This window comes from Tupaia chinensis, unplaced genomic scaffold, assembly GCF_000334495.1.
Source record: "Tupaia chinensis unplaced genomic scaffold, TupChi_1.0 Scaffold000048_1, whole genome shotgun sequence".
Classification (NCBI taxonomy): Eukaryota; Metazoa; Chordata; class Mammalia; order Scandentia; family Tupaiidae; genus Tupaia; species Tupaia belangeri.
In genome coordinates, this window is record NW_006159506.1 from 4,017,573 (window position 1) to 4,045,096 (window position 27,524).

At 39.8% G+C, this 27,524-nt stretch overlaps 1 protein-coding gene across 1 annotated transcript in view; it reads left to right on the plus strand.

Annotated features, from left to right (window-relative positions):
- LOC102470636 (uncharacterized) overlaps positions 1-27,524 on the plus strand; it is a 291,660-nt gene that overhangs the window by 51,980 nt on the left and 212,156 nt on the right. The window contains exons 7-9 of the mRNA XM_006141250.2: positions 6,029-6,105; positions 9,801-9,921; positions 13,615-13,848. Coding sequence (XP_006141312.2) covers positions 6,029-6,105; positions 9,801-9,921; positions 13,615-13,848 — 432 coding nt within the window. The remainder of the gene's footprint in view (positions 1-6,028; positions 6,106-9,800; positions 9,922-13,614; positions 13,849-27,524) is intronic.

The window sequence follows — 27,524 nt, forward strand, 5'->3', positions numbered from 1 at the left end:
AGAGCTATGGTGGTATTAATTAACAGCCCATGTGTTTGAAAATCCCTATATGCATCACAATTCTAGAGGAAAAAAAATCCCAAACAGTAAAGAAAATGTCCATAGCAACTTTTCTCTTTTTTATCTAGTAGTTTCCTTTCAGAAAAGACATACTTTTTCTTAGCAGAAAAAAATACTACTACATGGCTTTTTGCTATTTAAAATGCTATTTTAAAAAATATTATTTCTACCTCCTCTTGACTCCCAAGATAATTAGTAGAAGCTATTATTTACATAGTCTATTTAGAGATTTTTGTGAATCTGAAAATGAAAATTAACACAATGTGGTGAATGATTTCTACTTTTGAATTGTTTTCAAGTTTAAAAACAATTATATCTTATGTAAAAGATGTATTACAGTATCATAGAGGTTTCCTGAAAAGAACCTGAAATATTAAATCATTTATATTATTTTTACAATTTAGGTTAAAAAAATTATTAGCTAAGACTCGATGCCATTTTACTGTTCAATAAGGCTTCGCAAATTTGACAAATTTGCTATGGTGATGAAGAGCTTTTAAAGTATCACTGTGACCACAGTGATAGTTATTTTACATTTGTTTAATTTTCTGTTTCTTTTTCAAAAAAGTAATATCTGTGAAGACAGTTCGTTTAAAGGGCATTCAGAGGAGAGTGGTGTCTAACTCTTCCTCTTGTATTAATAGTTTTTAAAGGGTTGTAAGTGTGCTCACAGGCTCTCTAGTTACATTACATTTTTTTCTTCCTTGAGTCAGCCCAGTAAAGATAATCAATGCAGCAGGAGAAGTCTAGAGAAATCTGTGAAAAAGAATCAGGCTTGGGGAACCAGCAGTTAGCGTAATGGCTATGTCGCTGGACCCCCACGTAGTCGACCGCGGTTCGTGTCCCGGACCTGGTGGCTTAAAACTCACGCCGGGCGCGTGTGCGTGCGTGCCCAAGATCCCGAGAGGAGAATGGAGGAGAAGGGATTGCGGCGTGGCCATCCCCCCTGGGGGGTGATTTCTCGCTTTCTGTCTCTATGTCTCTCTCTGTCTGTCTGGCGAGCGCACGTGCCCTACAGTGAAAATCTCTCCAAAAAAAAAAAAAAAGAATCAGGCTTGGAATAAGGATGCTGACCTTTGGGGTAATGATCATAATTGCATAATTGTTTGGGGCTCCTTGACCCAATGTTCTACTCTGACAATCTCAAACTCATTTTTAAAATATTCTCTTTTATTCAAGGAATTATTTATTTTTATTTTAGTATTATTATTATTATTTCTTAAATTTGCTATAGGGCACGTGTGCATGAGAGAGAGAGAGAGAGAGAGAGAGAGAGAAAGAGAGAGAAAGTGAGAAAGCAAGCCACCAGGTCTAGGACCTGAACTGAGGTTGACCACGTGGGAGTCCAATGCCTTTACCACCATGCAACCAGCTGGTTAAGTCAACAATAAATTATTTAAACTTCTTTTAATCTCACTGTTTCTCTTGACTAGTGCTAGAAATGCCCTGTGAAGGAGTCACTTGAGTCACTGGTCCCTTACTAAGGGTGTCTTTCTTCTGGTATCCTCTTAATAAGAACTATCACACACCTTAGTGGACATTCCTCAGAGGAGAGAGAGTTCATGAATAGTTATGGTTAGATTTTCTAAGGGGTATGCAGAATCTATTTTTTAAAGAATTATTTATTCATTTTTATTTATTATTATTTTTTATTACTTTGACTAGAGAGACAGAGAGAGAGAGAGAAGAGGAAAGTGAGAAAGCAAGCTGCCAGGTCTGGGACTCAATCTGCAGTCAGTCATGTGGGAGTCCGGGGCCTTACCACCATGCTACCTGTCGGCTTTGCAGAATTTATGTCTAAGAATTATACTTTATTTTTCTTAAAAAATAAGAACATAGTTAAAAATAACATCAATGTTACTTAATAAAATGCATAGTTTTTAAAATACTATTCAGTTTATATTCAAATTTCACCAGTTGTTCCCAACTGTTCTTTATTACACATTTGTGTAAGCCAGGGCTCACTCAGAACCACACACTGCACCCTGTCCCTTAAGTCAGCCTGATGTATTGACTAGGTTAGATGTTCCAGAGACTCTCTAGTGTTGTGAAGATTAAATGACATAATGCCTAGAAAAGTGCCAAGAGGTATCTCTAGGGCAACTTCGTTAATTCTCATCATGTAATTCCATCTTCTTCCTGGTGACAGCCAGAGGCTCTAATCTCCTCAAACCATTTCACACTCCCTCTATAGCTCTTGCAGGATTTCACCTTGAAGGAGAAAGGGTGGGGAAAGGAGAAACCATGAATCATGTCCACTCGACTGTTTGTTTTCTACTTTTATCTCCTTCTCTAGCTCAGGATCTACTGTGGTAAGAGGGGAAGAGCCTTCACTTCCTCTTGCTGTCTGGCTGTGCTTTCTTTCTAACGTGCTCCTTATTTAACTGGCATTTCTCTTCTCTAGTTATCTGGAAGTATAATAGTTGAATTGAGTTAAGAAACATGATTGATATAGGAGAAAGAAATATGCAAAAAAAAAAAAATTGGGGGACCCAGCAGATGGCAAAATGGTTATATTGCCGGATTCCCACGTAGTCGACTGTAGTTTGAGTCCCAGGCCCAGTGACTTAAAACTCATGCCGGGCGCATGTGTGTGCATGCCCAAGATCCCAAGAAGAGAACAGAGCAGAAGGAATTGAAGCATGGCCTTTCCCCCTAGGGAGTGATTTCTCACTTTCTGTCTCTCTGTCTCTCTCTGTTTTTCTGGCAAGTGCACATGCCCTACAGCAAAAATCTATCTCTCTAAAAAAGAAGAAAATAATATTTTCAAACTTTCATTGCTCATTATATGAAATCAGACACTATCACTCTGTAGCTTAAGACCTTTTACTGACCTCCCAATGGCATGTAACCTGTAGCTTCATTAACATCATCTGCCATTCTAGCAGGATCTGGCTCCTGCTTCTGCCTTCAACTCATTTCCTAATATTGTCCTCTGGTGGCTGTTGTATGAATCTTCTTCCAGTTTTTAAATAGGCAAGGTTATGTCCTACCTCAGGGCCTTTGTACATGCTTCTTTCCTCTCCTAGAAAAAATTTTCCCACTCTTTGCAGGACTAAGCTCTTCTCTTCCTTCAGTTCTCATCTTAAATGTCACCATCTTGGGACCAACAGGTGGTGTGGCGAGGTATTGAACTCTCACATGGCTGACCACGATTTGAGTTCTGGACCCGGTGGCTCAAAACTCACACTGGGCACACATGTGTCTATGCCCAAAATCCCAAGAGGAGAATGGAGGAGAAGGGATTGCAATATGGCCATCTCCCTGGGGAGTAATTTTTTGCTTTCTGTCTCCCTGTCTCCCATAAGCACATGTGTCCTATAGGAAAATTTTCTCAAAAAATGAAAAAAAAAAAGCCATATCTTCTCTGACCACTGTTTGCCAGAACCTTGTTTCTGAAATCATCTCTGTATTTTCATTTGTATTATTTCCTCCATTGTAATTACAGTACTTGCCATTATTTTATTCATTTGTCAAGTTTATTTGTTTTACTTATCATGCCCATGAGAAAGGAGGCTTCATAACAGCAGGTATGGTATGATTTTGAATATACCCATATTCCTGGCTTCTGTCTGTTACAAAGCAAAACCCAACAAATATTTGTAGGATGAGAAACTGAATGCCATATCTAGTATGGTCTAAGTTCTTAAATATGGACTCATATTACTGTTATGAAACCTCTCTCTATGTGATAAACTTGAAAATATCTGCTGCATTGAACTTAAGTATTTTATTTTATCTCACAAGGCTATTTTAGAGGACTTCATGGTAGATTTGTGTTAAGAAATTTATTTAGCTAAGTCAAGCACAACATATAATATAGCGTCTAGGTCAACACATGATTATTACGGTGTATCAAAAAGTTTATCAACACCACTGCCTACAGTCATGTGGAATGTAGACACTGAACTCAAGGAAATAGATGACCTAGCTTAGAGGATTCCCAAACAGAGGACTACGTGTGTGCTAGTTTCTTCTTACTGCTTATTGTAAAATGGGAGAGGAAAGAGATAACTAAGAAAATCCTGTTACATAAGTTGAGTTATGACTTGACAATGTTGAAAATTCTCAGCCTCCCAAGATGGCAAGCAATGTTGAATGAAGAAATGGCTTCTGAATCAAGATTCAATGCCACGAAAGTATAATTGAAGGGGGAAGCCAGGGATGTCATAGTCAAATCTTTTGTTAGGATCTCAGAAATTTCAAATGCATTATGATGCCTCAGAATGCTACTCACTCAGACAAAGATGCTCTAAAGACATTGAACATGTGCCTCATAGTTTTTCTTAATCAAACAATAGGATTTCTAGGAAGGTAAGGCATTTCCCCTTATCCTGTCAGCGGAAGCTCAACATTGAAAAAGACTTATTATTATTTTTAGGTTTTTGCCATTGGGCACATGAACTCACCAGAAAGAGACAGAGAGGGGGGAAGTGAGCAATCACCCCCCAGGTGGGGAAGGCCATGCCACAATCCCTTCTTCCCCATTCTTTTTCTCGGATTTTGGGCATGTGTGCACACATATGCACATGTGTGAATTTCAAGCTTCTGGGTATGGGACTCAAACTATGTGTGGGAGTCTAGAACCTTAACCACCATTCCACCTACTGGTCTCCGAAGAGGACTTACTTTAAAGAAATTTATACATTTGATTTTCATGTAATATAGTTTACTCCAAAAAGATTCACAGAAGAGCCACAACATTTTAAAATAAATGATTTAAGTGGAAAAATGTCCTGTTTATACTGAAAGGAAGAGAGAACAAAATGAAAAGAGGTCTTTAGAGCTCCAAATTCTATAAGCTGAGAAAAGTACTTGGCTACCAAGATGTGTTACCTTTCAAGAAGAAAAGGAGGATTGGTGGCTAGCAGCAAGCCTTCAGAGAATAGGGCTGACAGCTGTGGAGAGCTATCTCTGGACCTGGAGAGTTCTTCAAAAAACATCCAACATTTTCTCGTCTTCATTTTATCACCGCCATGGACCTATGTTCCTGGCCTGCCATTATTCATGCTCTTGTGTGGTTTCCTGTCACACTGTGCTAGGGTTGATCTGTGTGATCAAAAGCAGACACCAGAAGTGATGGTGTGTCATTTCAAGATTAGAATATTGACTGCAGTTCGAGTCCTGGACATGGTGTCTTAAAAATCAGTCCAGGCACATATGTGTGCTTGCCCAAAATCCTGAGAGGAGAATGGAGGAGAAGAGATTGTGATGTAGCTGTCTCTCCTGGGGGCGGGGGAGTGCTTTCTCATTTACCATCTTATTGTCTCTCTCTATCTCTATCCAGCAAGCACATACACCCTATGGTAAAAACCTAAAAATAAATTTTAAAAAAGTTGATAGTTGCTTATATGGATCCTTTTTGCACATCTACCAGAGTATTATTAATAGTATTATCAATAGAGCTTTAAAGTTTGCACAGGATAGCCTTAGATTATGCCTGTTGTCCTAGCATAATTATGTTTCCCCATTTATTCTGAAAATGGCTGGGTTGGATAATAAATTATATAACTAAAATTATGTTTACAGCTCTAGCATCCTCCCCAGGCAGCCATATGTCCAAGCCATGTGCGTTTACATTCTCTAAGATGTTACCATTATACAAGATATGTGTGTACATGTACATGTGTGTGTTTATGTGGGTGTGTGAAAGCAAAAAGAGAAAGAATGAGACGAAGAAAGTTGTGGGGGTTTCCATTAAGCATTTTCCCTCCTTTTGTTATGTTGTCCACCATTCCTTCCATCTTCCTATGCAAACATAACCGAGCAGGTAAGAAAGGTCAGACACTCTAACAAGAGGACTGCTGGAAGTGTAGAGCTTGTGTTATTATTTGTCTCTAAGAACCATAGACTTTGAGGGGCAGCATATCCTGGTCTTACAAAAGCCAGCACGTCCATGGATATTTCAAGTGGATTTTGAGTCAGTTTGATTTTCTCTTATTTTATTTTTCTATTTTCTTTCACGCAGGATTTGAAATACAAAGGAGAGAAACTCGACCAATACATTCCTATGTCTTGTTTAAAGACTGACACAGCATTCGAGAAGTATGTTCCTTAAGGCTAGATTTAATGTATGGTGTCTGTCTGTTTTGCTATGGATTGAATATGACTGGCTATGGCTGTAGACACTCCCTAGTTTGATTCATGATAAGGGTCAAATTTTGGGAAACCACGAAGCCATTTTATCCTAGGATCTGTGCCCCTTCATCCTTGCTATGTTTAGGGATAAGGTTTGGGTGCTATAGCCAAGAGCCATGTCTTACCGACCTCTTAGTGTCTAACTCTTCATCCAGTATGGGAGCTTCCCGATGCTAATCTGTCTCTGCTTTTCTGTTCTAGTGCAGAGGTGTGGTGATAGCAGGGGTTGGTTCAGAGGCAACTCTCAAGATGAAGGGTCTCACTTTGAAACTTAGATTTTACTCTTATGACCATGTGACCTTGAAGAAGAGAATCAACATTCCTCAGCATCAATTTCTCATTGGTTAGGCAGGAATAATAATACCTCGTTAGATTATGGTTAGGGTTAAATGAGATAAAAAAAAAATTCAACACATTTGAAAGTGCACCTTGAGCATGCCAAGCACACAGTAAATATTTCTTAATATTGTACATCAGTGGTTCTCAATCAGGATCAATTTTGCCTTCAGAGGACATCTGGCAATGTCTGGAAACATTTTTTTTTCCTTTTTATTGTCATAGAATTAAAACATTGCCAGAGAGAGAAAGAAGAGAGAGAGAGAGAAAGAGAGAGAGAGAGAAAGAGTCCTCTATGGAGTGTAGTCATGCCACAATCCCTTCTCCATTTGTCCCTCCTGTTGGGAATTTGGGCACATGTACACACAAGGCATGTCTTTCAGGCTACTGAGGTCAGGATTTGAACCACCGTGGGTCATGTGAGATCTAGCATTTTATACACAGGGTTTAACTGCTGTGCTATAAGGACACTCCTGGAGATATTTTTGGGTCCCAGCTTGGGGCCAGAGAAGTGCTAGTAGCATCCAGCAGGCTGAGACCGAGAATCTTGATAAACTTCCTACAATGCACAGGGAGACCCCCACACCAAGAACGATCTGGTTCAGATGTCAAGGGGTTGCGGTTGAGAAGTCCTGCTGTACCCCAGTGCTGCTTCTTCATTGCTGCTTTCCTTAACTTCTTGTTGTACTGTCAGTGCAATGAAGACTAGTTAGTGTCTGGGACAGTGGGCCATGTAGACCGCACTGTTTACTGAGATGTCATTTCAGTGCTCAAGGTACAGAGGTCTGTGTGGTAGGCTAGTCCAACTCCCCTGCTCAGCATTTCCAACAATAGGAATTTACACCAAGAAAACAGCCAGTGAATGAGACATGGTATGTGGGAGAGTTAATTATAGGCTATCTTACAACAGTGGAAATAGAAACTAATCTAAATATCCAGTAATAAGGGATCATTTAAATAACTGCTAAGGGGTAGACCCTTAGAATGTAATAAAAGGTCATACCTACAAATTATGCCAAAGAGAGAAAAAAGAGTACCAGAAAGGAAAAAAAAAATCTCATGGAAAAGGCTTATAATATACAAAGTAAGAAACACAGATTACAAAATAATATTTACAGTATCAGTCTCATTTTATAAAGGAAAAAAGGTATGTCTAGCTACCCAGTTATGAACACTAGAAGTCAATGTATTACCAGTGATTATCTCTGCATTGGGTGCTAATGGGTGACCTTGGTGGGGCAGGGCTTAAATTAAAAAAAAAAAATGTAATGCTCAAACTCATATGTAAATATTATAAAATCAAGGGCTCTCTATGAGGGAATATAATAAGAATATGCTTGAGGACTGAATGCAAGAGTGAATGGATGTACGGTTCTGGATCTGATCTAGAATATGTGAGTTCCAAGGAAAACCAAATCTCCAGACTTAGTTCTAGGACCTGGTAACATGTTAAAGTGGCATTTTAACATTTTAAAGTGCCTGTGCTAAATTTAAGGGAAGGTTTTTAGAAAACCTTTGATTACAAAGATTGCAATCAGGAACCATATTTTCTTTCTTTTTTTTTTTTTCCTTTAGGATGATAACCACGGATTTAGTTTCTAATTATTTAGATTACATTAGTAGGATATTTCATGAGTGTCTTGCAATCTTCGCCAATGGAACAAAGAAAGAAACAGGAAGTCATCTCACTGTGGTTAACAGACAGTGTTTGGTGGTTTTTTGTTTTTGAAAAGTTTTTGCTATAGGGTGCATGTACTCACCAGAAAGACAGAGAGAGACAGAGAGACAGGAAGCGAGAAATCATCCCCCAAGGGGAATAGCCACGCTGCAATCCCTTCTCCTCCTTTCTCCTCTCGGGATCTTGGGCACGCACACACACACACACGCCCGGCGTGAGTTTAAGCCACCGGGACTGGGACTTGCACCATGGTTGATTACATGGGAGCCCAGCGACATAGTCATTAAGCCAACTGCTGGTCCCAAGACAATGTTTGGTGTTTACTAATGAAATCTGTTTACCTTCATAACTGTAAAGTAGGTCCATTAAAGACAATAGATACAGTAGTTTAATAGTAATAAAATTTACAACAAAGTGTATTTAATTTGAAATTGAATTGCCAGCAAATGGGTGTCCTAATGAACCCTGTGTCAATGTAGCTTGAACCAAATTAAGGAAAATCATTTGTATCATAGGAAACTAAATCAGCAATGAGACCCCAAAAGGCTATTCTTCTGGTAGGGGGGCGGTCGTTGTCACAGATGGCCCTGCTCATGGAATTAAGCTTAAGACAGGAGAAGTGAGATTCAAGATCCTTCTTAATTCTAGTGAGCTTGGGAAAGCATGCCGATGTTGTCAGAATTGGAGAGGCTAAATATTTAAAAAAAAAAAATGAAAAAAAGAAAAGAAAGAAAGGAAACCAACAATAAGGAAGAACCTCCAAGTCAGTAAATGTTAATAGGAATAAAAGAGCCTGAGGAGCATTTGGAGAGTCGAAATAGATCTTGATCTTTGGCCATTGCATTAAAAAAAGAAAAAGTTAATGTCATATCAGCTAATGGTCCATGTAAGTGAATTTTTTCCTCAAAGTTTCTGTAACCACTTAAAAGACTGAAGGAGGAGGGATAGAAAAGAAAGTGACAAAAGTCTTATTGAATAATTTATCCCTGATAATTTCTGAAATAAGTGACTTTTTTAGAAATTTTGCCAGAGGGTGTATGCGTTTTCCAGTCAGACAGAGAGAGTCATTTTAATTTGACCAGAGAGGGTCAGAGTGAGAGTGAGAAGGAGAGAGAGAGAGAGAGAGAGAGAGAGAGATGGAGAGAGAGATGGAGAGAGAGAGAGAGAGAGAGAGGAAAGTAAGAAATTATCCTCCATGGAGCATGAGCATGCCACAATCCCTTCTCCATTTCTTCATTCTTTTAAGCTTTTGGACCTACACACACAAGTGGTATGTTTCTCAAGCCATAGGTCCGGAATTCGAACCACACACAGTTGGCCGTGTAAGAGCCAGCTGCCTTAACAGACAGACCACTGGCTGGCCTAATGAGTGACATTTTGATCATTGAGTGAGTTCTATATTTTATGGGGCCACTCCTCAATAATAATCAACTGCAGCACCTGTAATAGGGCGTTCATCTAATTCCTAGTTAATCCGACCAAATATTTAAGGAAAACATCCAATTCTGTTGTGGTTCCAAAGGTAAACCTAGTTTTATTCCATTTTCTTTTGTCTTTCTTTCATCTCTCTCTCTTCTGACTGCTACAGAGCTCCAAGTCAATCGTTCATGACAGACGTGAATGTTCGTACAAAGGACAGCTCGGCCAGGTGTGGTGTCCTCATGGAAGTAACTGAGGACTCGAAGGGAAGAGCAGGAACTTTCTGGAAGGTGAAACGTTTCACATTGATGTTCTTTTTTTCTGATGCAAAATGTTGCATGATGAGATCAATTGTACTGACCCACTTGCCTGCTCTAGTCTTCCTCCCGTAGGGCCCTTGCACTCAGTGGAGAGACAGAAAGAGAGACAGAAAGTGACAAATCACCCCCCAGGAGAGATGGCCACGCTGCAATCCCTTCTCCTCCATTCTTGTCTTGGGATCTCGGGCACACATGCACACACACCCGGCATGATTGTTAAGTTCCTGGGTCCAGGACTTGAATCATGGTCAACTATGTGGGAGTCCAGCGCGGTAACCAGTATGCCACCTGCTGGACCTGTGTGTGTGTTTCCTTTGTGAGAGAGCAAGCAAGCAAGGGAGGAATTTTTTTAATTGCCCAAGTGCACATGCACTTGCCAGGCACAGAGAGAGAGAAGGAGAGAGAGGGAGAGAAAGAAAGCACTCCACAATGGAGCACACACATGCATCAGTCCTCTCTCCTCCATATCTCTATCCTGTCAGGATCTTGGGTGTGCACATACACATGTTCAGTGTATTTTTGAAGCCACTAGGGCTGGGATTCAAACCTCCTGGTGAGCCATGTGAGGTCTGGCTCCCTTAACCAGTAGGCTATTGGGTCAGCCTGAGAGAGTACCTTCGGTCAGCTCTCATTTTACCGAAATCCTCTTGCCAGGGTTCTAGGTACCCATAACTGTGCCCAGCATGTTCAGGGTGGCCCAGGCACTGAACCCAGGTCTTCCATGTAACCTCCGGCCTCTCAGCAGTGGTGCTACTAGTGCACCACTATGACTAGGTCTTTATAAATATGTTTGAGCAGGGTTGGCCCCGTGGCCTAGTGGTTAAGGGAGCCAGATCCCACATGGCTGGTGTGGTTCAAATCCCAGCTCAGGTGACTTGAGAAATATGTTGGTGAATATGTGTGAGCGCCCAATCCAGACAAGAGGGAGAAATAGAGGAGAAGGCTTTGTACATCCTGGTGGGGGCTGCTTTTCCTCTCTCCCTTTCTCTCTGGTGAGTGCATGGGACCTTCTGGCAAATTAAAAGAAAAAGAAAAATATTTTTGACAAGAATTCCATGCTGAAATTGAATGCCCAAAAACTCTCAATGGCAAAAGCCCTGGAATCCCTTGAATGAGGGCATGAGTAGGACAGGGCTGAGTTTCTGCCCGACAGGGAGGCAGGGCCGTCCCCATGCAAATGAGACGAGGCTTGAGGTTTGAAGAATCTTCTATCTCCTTTTCCTCCTTGGCTGACACTTGCTTTGAGGAAGGTTGTAAATGCAAGAGAGATTGTAGTGTAATTCCTCAGACTGGCATGTCTGCCCCCTAGTCACCATTCGATTATCTTCCAAATTGCTGTGTTTCAGAGAGATAAAGATTTTTTATGGCTTGCTGACTAGAAACAACCACAGAGCCAGCAAAGAGCTGGCTAAGCGGCCATGCATAGTAATTCCATTGGTAAATGACAAAATCTTTGTTTGTATGACATTTCCAAAATTACTGCAGAAGATGAATCTAAAATACAAAATGTCACATTTGGCATGCAAAACGATCACAATATATTTCAGTATAAAATTCATAGAGGCGTTTAATTTAGAATGTGTTTAATAACTCAGTCTGCTTGCATTAGTAATCCTGCCTTGAGGTTGAAAAAGATTGTCTTATTTATTCACATGGTGTTCATTTTAAAAATATTTTAGAAACCCCAAATATTAAGGTTAAGTCTTTATTGTTAATTAAGGCTTTCTAATTAAACCAGAAATAATTGTTATTCCCATTAGTTTTTAAGTATGACTTCTTAGAAAAAAATGAAAAAGTCAAACAACTTTCCCTGTTTATTTAACCATGATTTAATTCCAGAACCATACTATTGACATGGAAATATATATTCTCTCTCACAAAATAAAGTTGAGGCAGGATTAAAAAGTGTTTAGTCTTTGGCTATAGAGTCACCTGTACTCAGGTGACCAAGAGAGTAACTTGCGGGAGCAGCAGTTAGCATAATGGCTATGTCACTGTACTCCCATGTAGTTGACCGTGGTTCGAGTCCCAGACTCGGTGGCTTAAACTGACGCGGGCGCATGTACATGCATGTCCAAGATCCCTAGAGGAGAACGGAGAAGGGATTGCAGCATGGCCATCTCCCCTAGAGGGCGATTTTTCGCTTCTGTCTCTCTGTCTCCTTCTGTCTTTCCGGTGAGCGCACGTGCCCTATATCAAAAACCTTTCCAAAAAAAAAAAAGAGAGTAACTTGCATCCAACAATGATATTATTTTGCTTAAAGCACAATGTAACATAATTCTTTGAGATCAAATCACTGCAAACATGACTCGGGACTTATGAGCATAGAAAATATGATTGAATGACACTTGGGTTATTAATGATTCCTGTTTAATTTTTGTTTAATCTGACATAATAATCCATTAGCTATCCATTATCATTGTGTAGAAACTCAATGCTTATCCAAAATGCCCTGCTTATGAAAATGACCTGCTTTTCTAAGTGACAGGTGAATGGTGAAATTCAAATGCCCTTAAATATATTCTCTTTTTAAAAAGTTTCTTTCTTTCTTTCTTCCCTGAGGGAGACAGACAGACAAACGGATGCCTCCAACAGCATCATCATGTCATAAAAGCCACCCCCAGTCTCAGCCAGCCATAATCACAGGCAGTTTCACAGGCACTCCCCCCCCCATGTACAGAGACCTTGGGATGCAAACCTGGGACCTTCCCACGTGGCTTTAGCATTGGGAAGTTGCATTCTTGCCGCACCACCGCAGCTGGCCCTGTGAAATACTCGAGTCATGCTAATGTTACATGTCCATGGTAAACAGAATGTGTGCAAAGTTTCAGGGTAAAGCACATACACAAATTATTTCTCGCCTTATTTGTTTATTTATTTTTGAGAGTTTTTTTCCTATAGGGAGCCTCCCCTTGCCAGAGAGACAGAGAATCAGAAAGTGAGAAATTACCCTCCAGGGGGGAATTCCAGGCCACAATCTCTTATCCTCTATTCTCCTCTTGGGATCTTGGGCACACATGCTGTGCACAAGCCCAGTGTGAGTTGTAAGCCACTGGGTCCAGGATTCAAGCCGCCGTCGACTACATGGGAGACCAGCGATATAACCATTATGCCATTAGCTGGTCCCCCTCCCCTTATTTTTTGACACTCATTTGAAGCCTATGGGGCACATTGACACTTTGCTTAAACTACATAGAACTATTTACTGGGGGAAGGGCTCGTTTGACTGTCTCGTGCTGCACTGTGGCATTCTGTCTGTGATTAGTAACATCGGTCAGAACATCACCTTTCAGACTCTGAATTGGAAGGTTACTGCTAAAACGTGCTCATCCCAGATATCTGAAAAGGCATGCTGTGTGGCTTTCAGAAGTGTTGGTTTCTTGTTAAGTCCATCTTATTACAATAGATGAATGGTTTCTGATGTCACAAGTCATTAACATACCATGCTCAAAAACTGGCCCAACTTCCCTCCCATCATCATGGGCAGGCATGCCTTTTGACCCCCTAATTACATATCACGTGTCCTCACCTGCAATCATTGCTAATACCTGACAATTACAGGTCAAGTAAAAATAATTGTCTATCCCCCCACCCACCCATTGTTGTTAATTGTGTGGTTTTATCCAGTTCCTGCATAATTCAAGAATTTTGCCTTTCTTGTAGGGTGAGCAGGCTCAGTTGCTCCAGCCCCTCCGCATACAGATCAAATGCTTAAGGGGCCTCAAGGACAAAGCTCCTCCAGGCTCTTACCTGCTCAAAGTATCCCTGCTTGGTCGACTGGGGGACTGTGTCTCACAGTGGAGGCAAACAGAGCAGCTGAGGACCAGAACGCATCCCGTGAGGCATGACGGAAACTTTTATGACGTGGGGCTCTATTTCCATGAAAGCCTGTATGTGGTAAGTGCCCTCTGAGCACAGGAAGGGGTGGACTCAGTACACACAGGTCAGCCAGGTGGTGGTGCACACTGATCACCTTCTGTTTACTTAGCTCCTCTGCACTTCCTTTCTATCTATTTCTCATCTCTAACCAGGTAGGTTTAGATAATAAACTTTGTATAATAAACATAAGAATTTCTTTTTTTTTGTTTCATTGCCAAAGGGTGTATGTGCTCAGGGGAGGGGGGGCAGAGAGAGGAGAGAAAGAGAGAATCCCCCAATGGAGGGTGGTCATGCTGCAATCTCCTTCCCTTCATTTCTCCATCTTGTAGAGAGCTGGGCATGTACATACCCATGTCTGATATGTTTTTCAAGACTCTGGGGCCAGGATTTGAGTCTCCATTGGCCATTGGGGATCTGGCTCCCTTAACCACTAGGCTAAAAAGCTGGCTCCACCAAGGATTTCATTCATGCATGCATTCTTTCATACACTCATTCAGCAAGTGCTTGTCACAAAATGGGCACTTATGAAGCATTTGCACTCTATATTTGTTGTAAAAAGGAAAAAGCCATACTCATTTATCAAGCATGAGAGCCTGCAGGTGGCTTGTTGGTTAAGGCACTCCTACATGGCTGGCTGTGGTTCCATTCCAGACCTGCTGACTTGAAAATTATGCTGGGCATGTGTGTGTACATGCTCCAAATCCCAGGAGGAGAATGGAGGAGAAGGGATGAGAGCATGGCCAATCCCTGTGGGGCAGGTGGTTATTTCTCACTCTCCCTCTCACTGTCTCTCTCGCTGACATGTGCATGTACCCTATTACCCTATGCAAAAAAAAAAAAAAAAAAAGAAAAAAAAGAGAAAAAAAAGAAAAGAAACAAAAAACAAACAAAAAAATGGTCAAGAATGTATTTGTGGATACTTGAGATAGTTATTACCTTTTCATGACTTGCAAACTGAGCGATTACTGAGGTGGGCATCTTATATATAATGCATGTGTATATGTGGAGGCAGCCAGGACCACTGATTTTAAGTAAAACCCTTTAGTAAAGTGAAGTTGGAGGGAGTGTTCAGAAAACTTACTGTATGGTGGATTTAAGGGAGTGTGTTTTCCATGCACAGGAGTTCTAGAGGAGACAGTGCTGGGAGAGGAAGCAGTGGGTAGGATGAAACAGTGATCTGGTTACAGGGGCGACAGCAGAGGTCAGAGGGCATTGAGTTTCCTGTGGAAGAATAAGAAAAGCCCAGGATGCTCAGATTGTGTCCCCCAGGGAACTCTGGACCAATAGAAAAGAGAGAAAGAGGCTGGGTTAGTCCCTGAGCCCGTATTTCAGGTTGGCTCATTGGACACTGACATGGCCCAGACTGTTTGCAGATATAGAATTTCCTTTTATACTATTTCAATTACTATACAAATGTATTTAAATCAATATAGAGCTATCACAGAGTGACACTTAAGAAGAAAAAGTTTTTTGAAATAAAACTGATAATATACTCTTTATGTGAATATATCTTCAGATAACATAATGCATTTATTGTGGCTACTGAAGGACCAGTTGAAAGATTTAAATGGAAAATGTTACTATCGAAATGAGAGATTTAGAAACAACACAATTACAGATGCCAAAATTTACCTCCAGTATCTGAGAAGGAAACAGATTTTTCTACCATATTTTTTACCTCCTAAACTTTTAGATATCTGAGTGCCTCGAGTACAGTGACTTTTTTTTTTTTTAAAACTGAACAACACTGTAAGAGAACCATAAGACATGGAAAATATATACTGTCAATAAAAGCAACATCACTGAATAAATAGTGCCAAGTCCTAGGCATCTACAATCTTGCTTAGAAGTGGATAGGAATGAAAAAAACAAACAAACAAAGAAAACTAAAACTAAAACAACCTGTCTATGGGAGCCATAGACTAAGGAGATAGTTAGTGAATGTCACAGCTTATCCCTAAGCCATTTCCATGGCCTGCTTCAGACATGATTTGCAGGGCTGATAGTAACAATGGCAGTGGGGATGCCAGCAGTCTCTTCGAAGAAAGAACTTAGACTTTTTCTAGGAAAGAATTCTTCCTCAGGGATGAAGGGACCCTGGGCTGACAGGTTCACTAAAGAACAAAGCAAGCCTCACCTGGCTTCCCTGTGAAGTGAGTATCATTATACTTACTCACCCAGAAATGACTGGGTGAATGCTTGTAGAAGTATACCATGCAAATACATAAGAAGAATCCAGAAATCTTTTTTCATTATTGTTGTTATAATATGCTGTCTCTTGTATAGTGAAGTCCATAAATTCCTACCCACTAGACTTTGGATTAATATAATAAATGCTCATATTTCAGATAACTTTCAAAATAACGCTTGGTTTAGAACAAAATTGGCTGGGAACCAGTAGTTAGCATAATGGCTATGTCGCTAGACTCCCATGTAGTTGACAGCGATTCGAGTCCTGAACCTGGTGGCTTAAACTCATGCCGGACGCGTGTGCGTGCGTGCCTAAGATCCTGAGAGGAGAATGGGGGAGAAAGGATTGCAGTGTGGCCACCCTCCCAGGGGGTGAGTTCTCGGTTTCTGTCTCTTTGTCTCTCTCTGTCTTTCTGGTGAGTGCACGTGCCCTATAGCAAAACCTCTCAAATAAATAAGTAAATAAATAAAAGAACAAAATTGGTTAACATTTTTTTCCTCCAGTAAGTGACCCCAAAGGCCTTGTTAAGAAGCATGGTGACTATGTGAGAGTGGTTGTGGGGCCAGCTCTGTAGGCTAGTGGGTGAGGGAACTGGACTCCACATGCCCAACTGCAGTTCGAATCTTGACCCTGGCAGCTTAAAACAACATGCACATGACTGTATGTTCAAGATTCCAATAGGGTAGAGAAATGGAAGAGAAAGGATTGTGGCATGGCTATGCCCCACTGTGGGACACTTTCTTTCTCCTCCTCTCCCTCTCTCTGTCTCTCTAGTGAGCACACATGTGCTCTAGCAATTATAAATAAATAAATATTTTAAAAAGAGCAGTGTAGAAATCCCCTTTTTTCTTGGACTGCTGAATACCAGAACCAGAATTTAAGGGCTGGTACCAAGAAGGTGTAAGGCATACTCCAGTCCTTGAACAAAGGGTCTTAGTTCAGACCATTGCCTTATAAGACATGTCAGTAATGTGGCAGTAGCTAAGAATTTAGTAACTATTTTTTAAAAAGATCTAGTCAGCACTTAATGCTTAACGACATTCTTGTGGTAAGTTTTAATCAAGTGCCTTAACATTTAAAGTGTGGAGATAGGCTACAAAAACAGGTCATTCTCAGAGCTTGATTGTTAGAACCATCAGCATTAATGGACTTTGGGGACCAGCAGGTAGTATGGTGGTTAAGGTACTGGATCTCACATGGCCGATGGTGTGTTTCAAGTCCTGGATCTAGTGACTTAAAAAGATCATCTTGGGGGGCTGGCAGGTGTTGTGGTGGTTAAGGGCGCTGGACTCTCACATGGCCAACCTTGGTTCAAGTCCCGGACCTCATGGGTTGCTTTCTCACTTTCCATCTCTCTCTCTCTTTCTCTCTCTCTCTCTCTCACAAACACACACATTCTGTCCCTCTCTGGTCAAAATTAAAACTAAATAAAATAAAGAAATAAAATTACATAAAAATAATTTAAAAAAATCATCCTGGGCATGTGTGTGTGCATGACCATAAGGGACTGTGGTGTGACCATTTTCCTTGGGTGGTGATTTCTCACTTTCCTTCCTTCTCTTCCCCTCTCCCTCTGTCTCTTTCTGGCTGGTGCATACATCCTATATGAGAAAAATAAAAAAAGAAAGAAAAAAGAAAGTTGTGTTTTGGAAGGTGATATACAGTGTATTTGTTATTGATAATATTTGTTTTGATGTTCATTCCTTTAGTTCTTCCAGTTAGAGTGTGAACTCTGCATAGAAACCACATCTATGGATAGGTTTGCTGTGCAGAGGAGATTCTGCATGAGCTGTTGCATGATTGTAACAGGGTTTGCTAAGATAAAATGCCAGGAGGGGTCAGAGGATGCAGACGTGCACCAAGGGCATCTTCAGGGATAGGGAGTAGGACCACGAAGAGATTGAGGTTGCAAAAATATTATAAACTGCATCAAGGCAGTAGGGAAAAGCAGAGGCTGGCAATTACTTCAACGATAAAATGCATTTTCCCTTCCTGCCAAATGGAACAAAAAGTGTCTTGGACTAGTTGAAATCGCAACCCCAAATTTTCTTCCCCATGTGTCAGAAACAAACAACAAATAATTACCTCCTGCCACAGTCAAGGAAAATTTCCTCTTTAACAGCCTGACAAAATGTCATGAATTACATCCATCCCTTGGTAGCACCTCGCAAAATCCTGGATCCCCAAAGAAATACATGAGGCTGTTTCACATCCAGTGTAGAGAAGAACAGTATGGAATTCAGGACAAAAACGAAAACAAGAAAAGCACCGAGACATCCAGAACTTGACAGGAAGGAGAAGTCGTCTGAGACTTTCTGAATAAAAACGGTATTGCTCAAAGTCCTGTTCATTCCACTGGGCTCTCCTCAATAACATCAAGTTTTTTCACTAACCACACAGTTCTGCCTGCCAGTCACTCTGTTGGCAGTTTGTGGGAGACTGACCGTTAAAACAGCAAGTTTTCTAGCAGTGTTATTTTCTAATAATAGATATATACTCATAAAAACACACAAATGGTGGGACCAGCAGCTGGCGTAGCGGTTATGTTGCTGGACTCCCATGTAGTTGAGTTCAAGTCCTGGACCTGGTGGCTTAAAACTCATGCTGGGTGCATGTGCGTGTGTACCAAAATTCCCAAGAAGAGAATGGAGGAGAAGGGAGCATAGCATGACTGGACCTCCCCAGGGGGTGATGTCTCACTTTGTGTCTCTCTGGCAAGTGCAAGCACCCTATAGCAAAAAAAAATATCTTTCAAAACACACACACACACAAATGTGCACTATGCATGTAATTGATATAGGCACATTGAAGATTCTTTCTTACATTTAAAATACACATTTAAGACAGGTTTATCTCTGTTCTTATCCCTTGAGTGGGAGAAATTGGCTTCCCAAAGGTCATTTTGGAGTCCAGGGCATCTTGCACATACTACTGGAGAGAAAAGGTCATCTGTCCTTGTGCAGAGAAGAAAAGCTAAGAAGGCCTTACCCAGATGAAAGGCAAGCCCTCATTACAGGAGAAGTGTGAAATCTGAGAGGAAATGTCTACTTTACATTCCTATAGAGTTACTTACTAATGGATTTTTGAGGGAGGGACAGTGTTACGCATCAAGGCTTACCCTTGGTACTGGGCTAGAAGGCAAACACTTGAAAGATAAGTGAAAGGGTTGCATGTAAGTGGTTGAGAGGGGTCCTAAGGGCACAGTGGATATACCCAAAGGTAGGTTACTCTGGACATCCTCAGTACCATTTGTAGGTACTCTCGCTTAGATTGTGTTTCAAAGAATCTCGTCTCTTAATGTTCCCGTATTGTAATACAGAGGTGGTCAAATATGAAAGTTGGAGCCCCAGGGCCCCATGTAAAATAAGGTAAAGACAACTCCCTTATATGAATTACTATAAGAATCACATTAATGAAATTGAATTATGGACTCTAAATTTAGATTTTTTAAAAATTATTATTATTTTTTTATGACAGAGGGTACATGTGTGTGCATGAGACAGAGAAGGAAAGAGAAGTACCTTAACAGGGTCTCATCACACCACAATCCTCTCTTCCTAGTCCCCAGCTACTCCAGATGCTAGGTGCCCACGTACATGCCCCGTGTGTTTTCAGGCTGACCTGGGAATTCAAGCCCATGATTGGCATATGGCTTCCATTTTTGTAGGACACTTGTGTCACCACTGTGCTACCATGGCTGGGCCAGGCTCATTAATTTTTGAGTATCTTGCTTGAAAGATTTTAAATAATGCCTTGGCAGAAACTTTTGGGAACTACTTGTTTTCTGGTATGTACCTGAGAAATATTTCAATTAGAAAAATTGCCTTCTTTGTTGATAGCATTCATTAACAGCCTATAGGATTAGATTTTTTTTTTGAAAAAATAATGAAAAATATGCCCCTTGACTATAAGACCTGGCAAGAAGGTAAACTAGGTTAATGTTGCAATTATCTTAGTCCACCATCTTGTCAGAATCAGGAGTCAAAACACATATTTTATTTCAGACTTTGGTCTATAAATACTTGAGAATTCTACCTAAGTTACGAGGAAAAGAATTTTCAATGTGTTAACACTCAAAAATAAAAACTATCCTTTGGGTACCAGAAAGGAAGAGGAAATTGGAAAACACAGAAACAAAAGGGTAAACTGGGGCTATGGTTGCCTGGGTGGTGGTGGGGGGGAACAGATTATCAATCTTCTTGATCCACAGGTTTGAATTATAACAACCTTTGAGAAGATGAGCATATTGGATATAGAGTGTTAATCTCCTGAATAAATTTTAGATGATCAAAATGGTTCTAAAAGGGATAGACTTGACAAAAATATCTCTATTAAGTAGCCAAATATTTGTCTTTTTTTTTTTTAAATCTAAGCTTTTTTAATACTGTATTTCTTTCAATAATCTGCAACAGAATTTTTGGGTGTGAGTGTGTGTTGCAAGTGTGTGTATGCCCAAGATCCCAAGAGGACAATGGAGAAGGGATTACAGTGTGGCCAAGCCCCCTGGGGGGTGATTTCTCACTTTCTATCTCTCCATCTCTCTCTGTCTTTCCAGCAAGCGCAGACACCCTATAGCAAAAGTCTCTCTAAAAAAAAAAAAAAAAAAAAAAAAATTCAAAATTTGGAGCCAGCAGGTGGTCCAGTGGTTAAGACGCTGGCCTTCCACAATGCTGATCACAGTTTGAGTCCCAGACCTCACAGATTGAAAACCACATTAGGTTCATGTGTGTATGTACCTAAAATCCCAGAAGGAGAGTGGAAAGGAAGGAATTGCGGTGTGACTGTCCTCCCGGGGGATGACTTCTCACTTTCCCTCTCACTGTCTTTCTTTATCTCTCTCTATGTCTGGTGAGTGCATGCCTCCTATGGCAGAAACTTAACAAAAAACATGAATTCAAAATTCTGGAAGAAAATTAATTTAAAATATTACCTAATTGATCACTTTAAGGGTTAGGAAGGATCAGCAGATGGCATAATGGTTACATCGGTGGACTCCCACATAGTCGCCTGTGGGTTGAGTCTTGGACTCGATGGCTTCAAACTCACGCTGGGAGCATGTCCATGTGTGCCCAAAATCCAGAGGGGAGAATGGAGGAGAAGGAACTGTGGTGTGGCCAAACCTCTTGGAGGGTGATTTCTCACTTTCTGTCTTTCTGTGCCTCTCTGGTGAATGCTTATACCCTATAGAAAAAATCTCTCCCTCTAACACCCTCCTCCCCCAAATAAAAAGAAAACAAAACCAAACCGGGGTATTGCAAATAAGAAAACAACTTTGACTAAGAATATTCTATTAGTTTTACAGTGTCGCCATATGAAAATACCATAACTTCTAGAAGCTAGAAGTCTGAAAGCAAGGTATCAGTAGTATGCTTTCTCAGAAAGTGCAAGGGTTCTGTGCTTTTCTTTGAGCTTCTGGGAGCCCAAATATTCCTAGGCTTGTATATGCATCACTCAAATCCTTGTCTTAATATAAACTTCTGTGTGTGTCTGCCTCTGCATCTAAATTTCATTTTTTATATGGATACCAGTCCTAATGGACTAGCACCTACCCCAGTGACTTCATCTAAGCATGGTTAAATCCAAAAAGATTCTGTTTCTAAATAAGGTCACATTCCAAGATACTGGAGTTTAAGATTGCAGTATGTCTTTCATTTGGAGGACACAATACAACCCATAAGAAATACACCCTTAATAGAATCTAGCTGAAAGAACTAAACCAATGATATCTTATTATTTTTTTAAGAGAGATTTTTGCTATAAGGCTCATGCACTCGCCAGAGAGATAGAGAGAGACACAGAAAGCAAGAAATCTCCCCCCCCCCAAGTGGTATGGCCATGCCACAGTCCCTTTTCCTCCACTTTCCTATTGGGATCTTGGATACACATATACACTTGCCCAGGGAGAGGTTTAAATCACCAGGTCTGGGTCTTGAACTGTGGTTGTGTGAGTTCAGAGACATAACCATTACACCATCTGCTGGTCCCCAGTGATATCTTCTAAGAACAATGAAAAATGAAAGAACTAATGATATCTTTGTATAAACATCCTTTGACATGTATATATTTGAAATGTTTTATAATTTTACAAAGAAATGACAAACAGTGTAACTTTTCTATTCAACGTTAGTAAAATAGTAGGGAATTAAGAGTATTTGAGTTGCAAAAGAAAGAATAAATGACCATATAATGTGTATAGTTAAATGATTATTTTTTGAACTAATCAACTCAATACAAACTCGTAAAGTTAAGGGTTGGGACAAAGACATCTCACTTTTTTTTTTTTTCACTATAGGGCACGTGCGCTCGCCAGACAGACAGAGAGAGACATAGAGACAGAAAGCAAGAAATCACGCCGCAATCCCTTCTCCTCCATTCTCCACCCGGGATCTTGGGCACACACGCACGCGCGCCCGGCGTGAGTTTTAAGCCACTGGGTCTGGGACGCGAACCGCGGTCGACTCCGTGGGAGTCCAGCGACATAGCCATTACGCTAACTGCTGGTTCCCAAAGACATCTCACTTTTCATGCAATGTACACACCACAGTTTGGGAACCACTGAATTCATTTACAGATGTGTGTGAACTCATCATGTTTGTAATTAGCAAGGTGAAAAGTTATAGACACTATTACTACAGGGAAAACAGTAAACTAGGAAAATATAATAGGAAAATCATACATATCTTTTGGAAGTTTGGTGAAAGATTTTTTCAGTGTCCTTGGTTTCTAGTGCATTAATGCGAATACACGAATATAGCATTTTTAGGGTTATGTAGAAGATGGAAAAAAGAAAATGTTTCAAAGAGATTTTGTAAAATGAAAAATCAGATATTAGGAATTAAGAATTGTGATGATTGTATTGTTATCCCTGACTATATCTCCTTTTTAGCCTTTTTGGGTAACATATAGAAGAAATATCATTATTGAACTTCAGCAATGGTATCTGAGCTAAAAGAACCTTCTGTTAATTATTAGCTAGAACAGTTATGCTTGCAATTCTCATTTTTGTTGGGTACAAGGATTGACCAACTTCAAAAAAGGATACATATAATAGGTTAAAGAAGCAAAACCAGCGAAATTCAGGCGAGGAACATTGATTAATGAATTTTTAAAAATTCTTAAAGGTCATGTACTCAAGTTTGGCTAAGCCTCAGGCAGATGTAATGAACATAACCAGGCCCCTCTGTGTGGAGTAGGTAACCTATGTTGACTCGGAATTTGCTGACATTACAGGGTTATTATTTCTGGAAGGATGTAGCATTCTGGAACAATTTCTCTAATGATTCCATTAAGACCATGGTTTCCTTCAATTTAGGGTTACATATTTCATTTTTCACATTGCCTTACATAACAAAGAATATAAACTGTGTCTTGTATTGAGAGTCTATGGTCTATGTCAGCCGGGGGAGGGGGGGAAGTCACTTGATTTTGATGGTACTTAACCCCCTTTATTTGATAAGTACATCTGTTTTTTAGATCATGTGTCAGTGGGTGAGTAATAAAATTTAGAGAATAGTAGTTTAGAGGCAAAAAATGATTTTGCTTATACTCAATTATGGCCATGTGGAGGATTTCTTGAGGGAGAAGTGAGCAACTGCCATTGTATGGATTGAAATTTATTTATTTATTTATTTTTAAAGAATTATTTTATTTAACTTTATTTATTTTCATTTGACCAGATAGGAACAGAGCAAGAGCAAGAGCGAGCGAGCGAGAGAGAGAGTAAGAGAGAGAGAGAGAGATAATGAGAAAGTAAGCCACCAGGTCCAGGACTCAAACCATGGTCTCCCATGTGGGAATCCAATGCCCTTAACCACCACGCCACCTGCTGGCCCAATAAATAGGTATTTAAGAGCGCATGCCATGGTAAAGATGCTACCAGAACAGGGATCTGAGAGAGCAGTGTGATGTCACAGGCTTTCAGATAATAGAATAGCAGTCAGCAGACATGCTTTAGTCTTCTACCTCCAAGATCTCCTCTTTACTTACTTATGAACAGATAATGCCTTTTTTAAAAAAAAATATATGGTTTTCAAAAATTTATTTAACTTTATTTAGTTATTTTAATTTGACCAAAGAGGGTTGGAGGGAGAGAGAGACAGAGAGACAGAACAGAGAGGAGAAAGTGAGAAAGCAAGCCACCAAGTCTAAGACTCAAACCGTGGTTGGCCATGTGGGAGTCCAGCGCCCTTAACTACCACACCACTTGCGAGCCCCAGCCAATGCTTTTTCTTTGGAAAACAGATAAAATACATTGTAATTACATTGTAATTAAACCTTTAGAAAAATGCTATCATAAAAGTTTTCTTCTTGTATGTTTAGATATGAAGAATAAATAGTGGAAGTCAAGAGGTTGTAGGATGGTGATGAAGTGTGTGCTGTATAACCAGCTTTTTTTTTGAGTTCTTTTTAAAAATTTATTATTATCATAATCTTGTTTATATTACATTTAATCACATATAACTTTACAGTGTATTACATTTCTTTTTCCTGAAGGAATATCATGCATATCATTCAATACTGAAGTTAAAATCCCCATAATCCTCAAATAGCTTCTCATTATTTTTTACAGATTATTATTATTATGATTATTTTTTTAAACATTGAATCACTATTTATCATTTTGCTTGTAAAAAGACTTTATCCAACATGAAATACTTCTTAGACCAGTCCAGTTGAGAATATTATACCTGTTATCATCAACAGGTAATAAGCCATTTCTGTGTCCCACTTATGTAACGCCTCTCTATTACTACAAACAGATTTGAATTCTGGTTCCAAAACCTACTTAGTGATGTAACTTAAAACCCTTACCCAATCTCCCTGTGCTGCTGTTATTGCAACTGTAAAATAGTCATCACTAGAAGCCCTGTCTCATTAACTTTATTATGTTGCCACCAACAGAGTAGTGGTCTTTAGGAAATATCACAGTGCAGCTCAGTGCCTGGAATGCTGAAAGACTAAAATAATTTTTAGCTAAAAACAAACCAGCTCTAAAAAGCAAACATGAATAAAACCCCAGATATAGAACTTAAAGTTCTGTTTGACAAAACTATGTTGGTATGGTCGGCCATGTGAGAGTGTAGTACCTTAACCACTATGCCACATGCTGGCTCCAGAAAACTTAGTCTTGAAGTCTTGAGTTGTTATGTAAAAATTTAACAATTTTCTGGGGGAAACCAAAAGTTGAGACCCTATGAAGGAGAGGGAGGGAGAGAGGGAGAGAGGGAGAGGGAGAGGAGGACGGAGAGGGAGAGGGAGAGAGAGGGAAGGTCTATCTAAGTCTTCCATTTGTTCTTGCTCAGGAGCAAGACATCTGTGAAGTTCTCTTGGATCCTTCCTGTCAGCCTACTCACAATCTGAATAGTAGCAGCAAGTGACTCCATGTGGAGTAGATAAGTCACTTGTCCCAGTTGTTCCTGGATTTCTGATCCACATAATTAGGAAGTATAAACTATAGTAAATATTGTTTCAAACCAATAAGTCTAAGTTGTTTGTTATGCAGTGATAATAAAAATAAACTTAGGCACTTCCATTGATTGTACCAAGTATGATATCAAGTGTTGAAGAAGTCAGTCAGGGCCTTCTGCATCTAGAACTCATGATATGAATAACTTACATAAATCGAAACTAATGTAATTTAAAGGAAAAATGAAATTTATTTAATTCCCCCCCCCCTTTTTTTTGGAAAGATTTTTGCTATAGGATTCATGTGCGAATCCAGCAATGTAACAGCATCTGCTGATCTCAAATGACTTAATCTCTATATTCAGCTTTGGATTACCCAAGAGACACTTGGGTTTGGGATGAAAGGGTTTACCTTTTGTTATATTATATGGGTATAAAAAGGTAGTTGGAGCAGATGAAAATAGATCTATAGGGAACTGTTATGGATAAAACTGTGTCCCCTCTATTTTTTGTATTTTGGAGTCCTAACCCCACCAGGACTCCAGAATGTTACAGTAGTTAGAAATAGGGTGTTTAAAGAAGTAATTAAGTTAAAAAGAAGTCATTCAGGTGGACTCTAATCCAACATGACTGGTGTCCTCCTTAGAAAAAGAAACTAGGACACAGACACACACTGAGGGAAGATCATGTGAGGACAGAGGGAGACAATGGCCATATTCAAGCCAAAGAAACATCTTGATTTGGACTTTCAGCTTCCAGAACCGTGAGAAAGGAAACTTGTGTTGTTTAAGCACCCCCACCCCCACCCTGGGTTATCATACCTTATTATAAGGACCTAGCTACAAATATGGGAGCTCAGGAAAAATGAATTGCTGATGAACAATTGTCCTTTTTTTCTCTAGTGGAAAAGAAGAAGCAATGAAAGACTTCATCCTTGCAGAAATCAACATATAGATGTGACATCAGTAATTCTTATTGAAGGGAGATCAACCCCTTCCTCTACCTCAGTTTCTTTGGTGAAGCCATGTTACATGTAGGAGGTTTGGGCTAATCGCAGGGAACACTGAGGCACCTCAGTAGCTCCAGGGGAAAAAAACTCATCAACTCACTGTACTATCAATGCACTGTCTCTTGTGCTATCAGACTATTTCATGGATCTACAGAATTTTTAAAAGTCTATCAACCAGTTAATATTGGTGTGGCAAGGTATCATTATTATTGCAATAGATGGGCACCATTTTTGTTTTACTGGAGGGAAATCCAATATGAATGAAATAGTAACTTTTCAAACATGACATTTAATCCATGCATGTAAATCAAACTGAGAACCTATTGTTCATTATTTAAAAGGCAGCATATTTTTATTACACTGAGAATGAAACACAAATACTATGAAAAATTTAGTGCCTTTTCTTGAAATTTTAAGACACTTATCATGTAATCACATGGCTGATCCAGGCACTCATTTTAAAATATAGTCATAAAATTAATAAGTTTGGAGTTTTATGCCCCCAAAAAGGATGCTAAATTCAAGTGAAAAAAGCAAATTTAGTTTTTTTTATTTAAAGCTTCCTAAATACTTAAGATGGTAAAGTACTTCGGTAATGCTCCAATTCCAATATGTATATGAAGAATATAGTTCATATTCTTGTCATTATTAGTCATGGTCACAATATTCTTCCCTGAAGTGCTTTCTGAGAACTGCATATATCAGAAACTGATTAAAATGACCTAAAGTATTAATTCTTAAAATATGATGAACCCAACATTTTACAAGAGGTTATTTTCTGTGTGACATTTAATATCTAAGAATTGAAATGATTTTAATAACTCCTAGGAAGGAGTGGTCTTAGGAAAACTAGAGCCTAAGCATGATTTCTTTTGTTGATTATTGGTGATTACCAATGCTAATGGAGAGCCTTGGCGTACAGTATATTGGGCTGCTTTAGGAAGCTTTCCAGGGTATTAGTTGGCACATTTTGAAAGGGTCACTTTTGCTGGTGAGAACATGGCGAGTGGTTCTTTCTGAATGGTATAGAGGTCTCCTGGTGTTCTATGCCCACCAATAGTCTTTCTAACTCACATTATATTTCTTTCC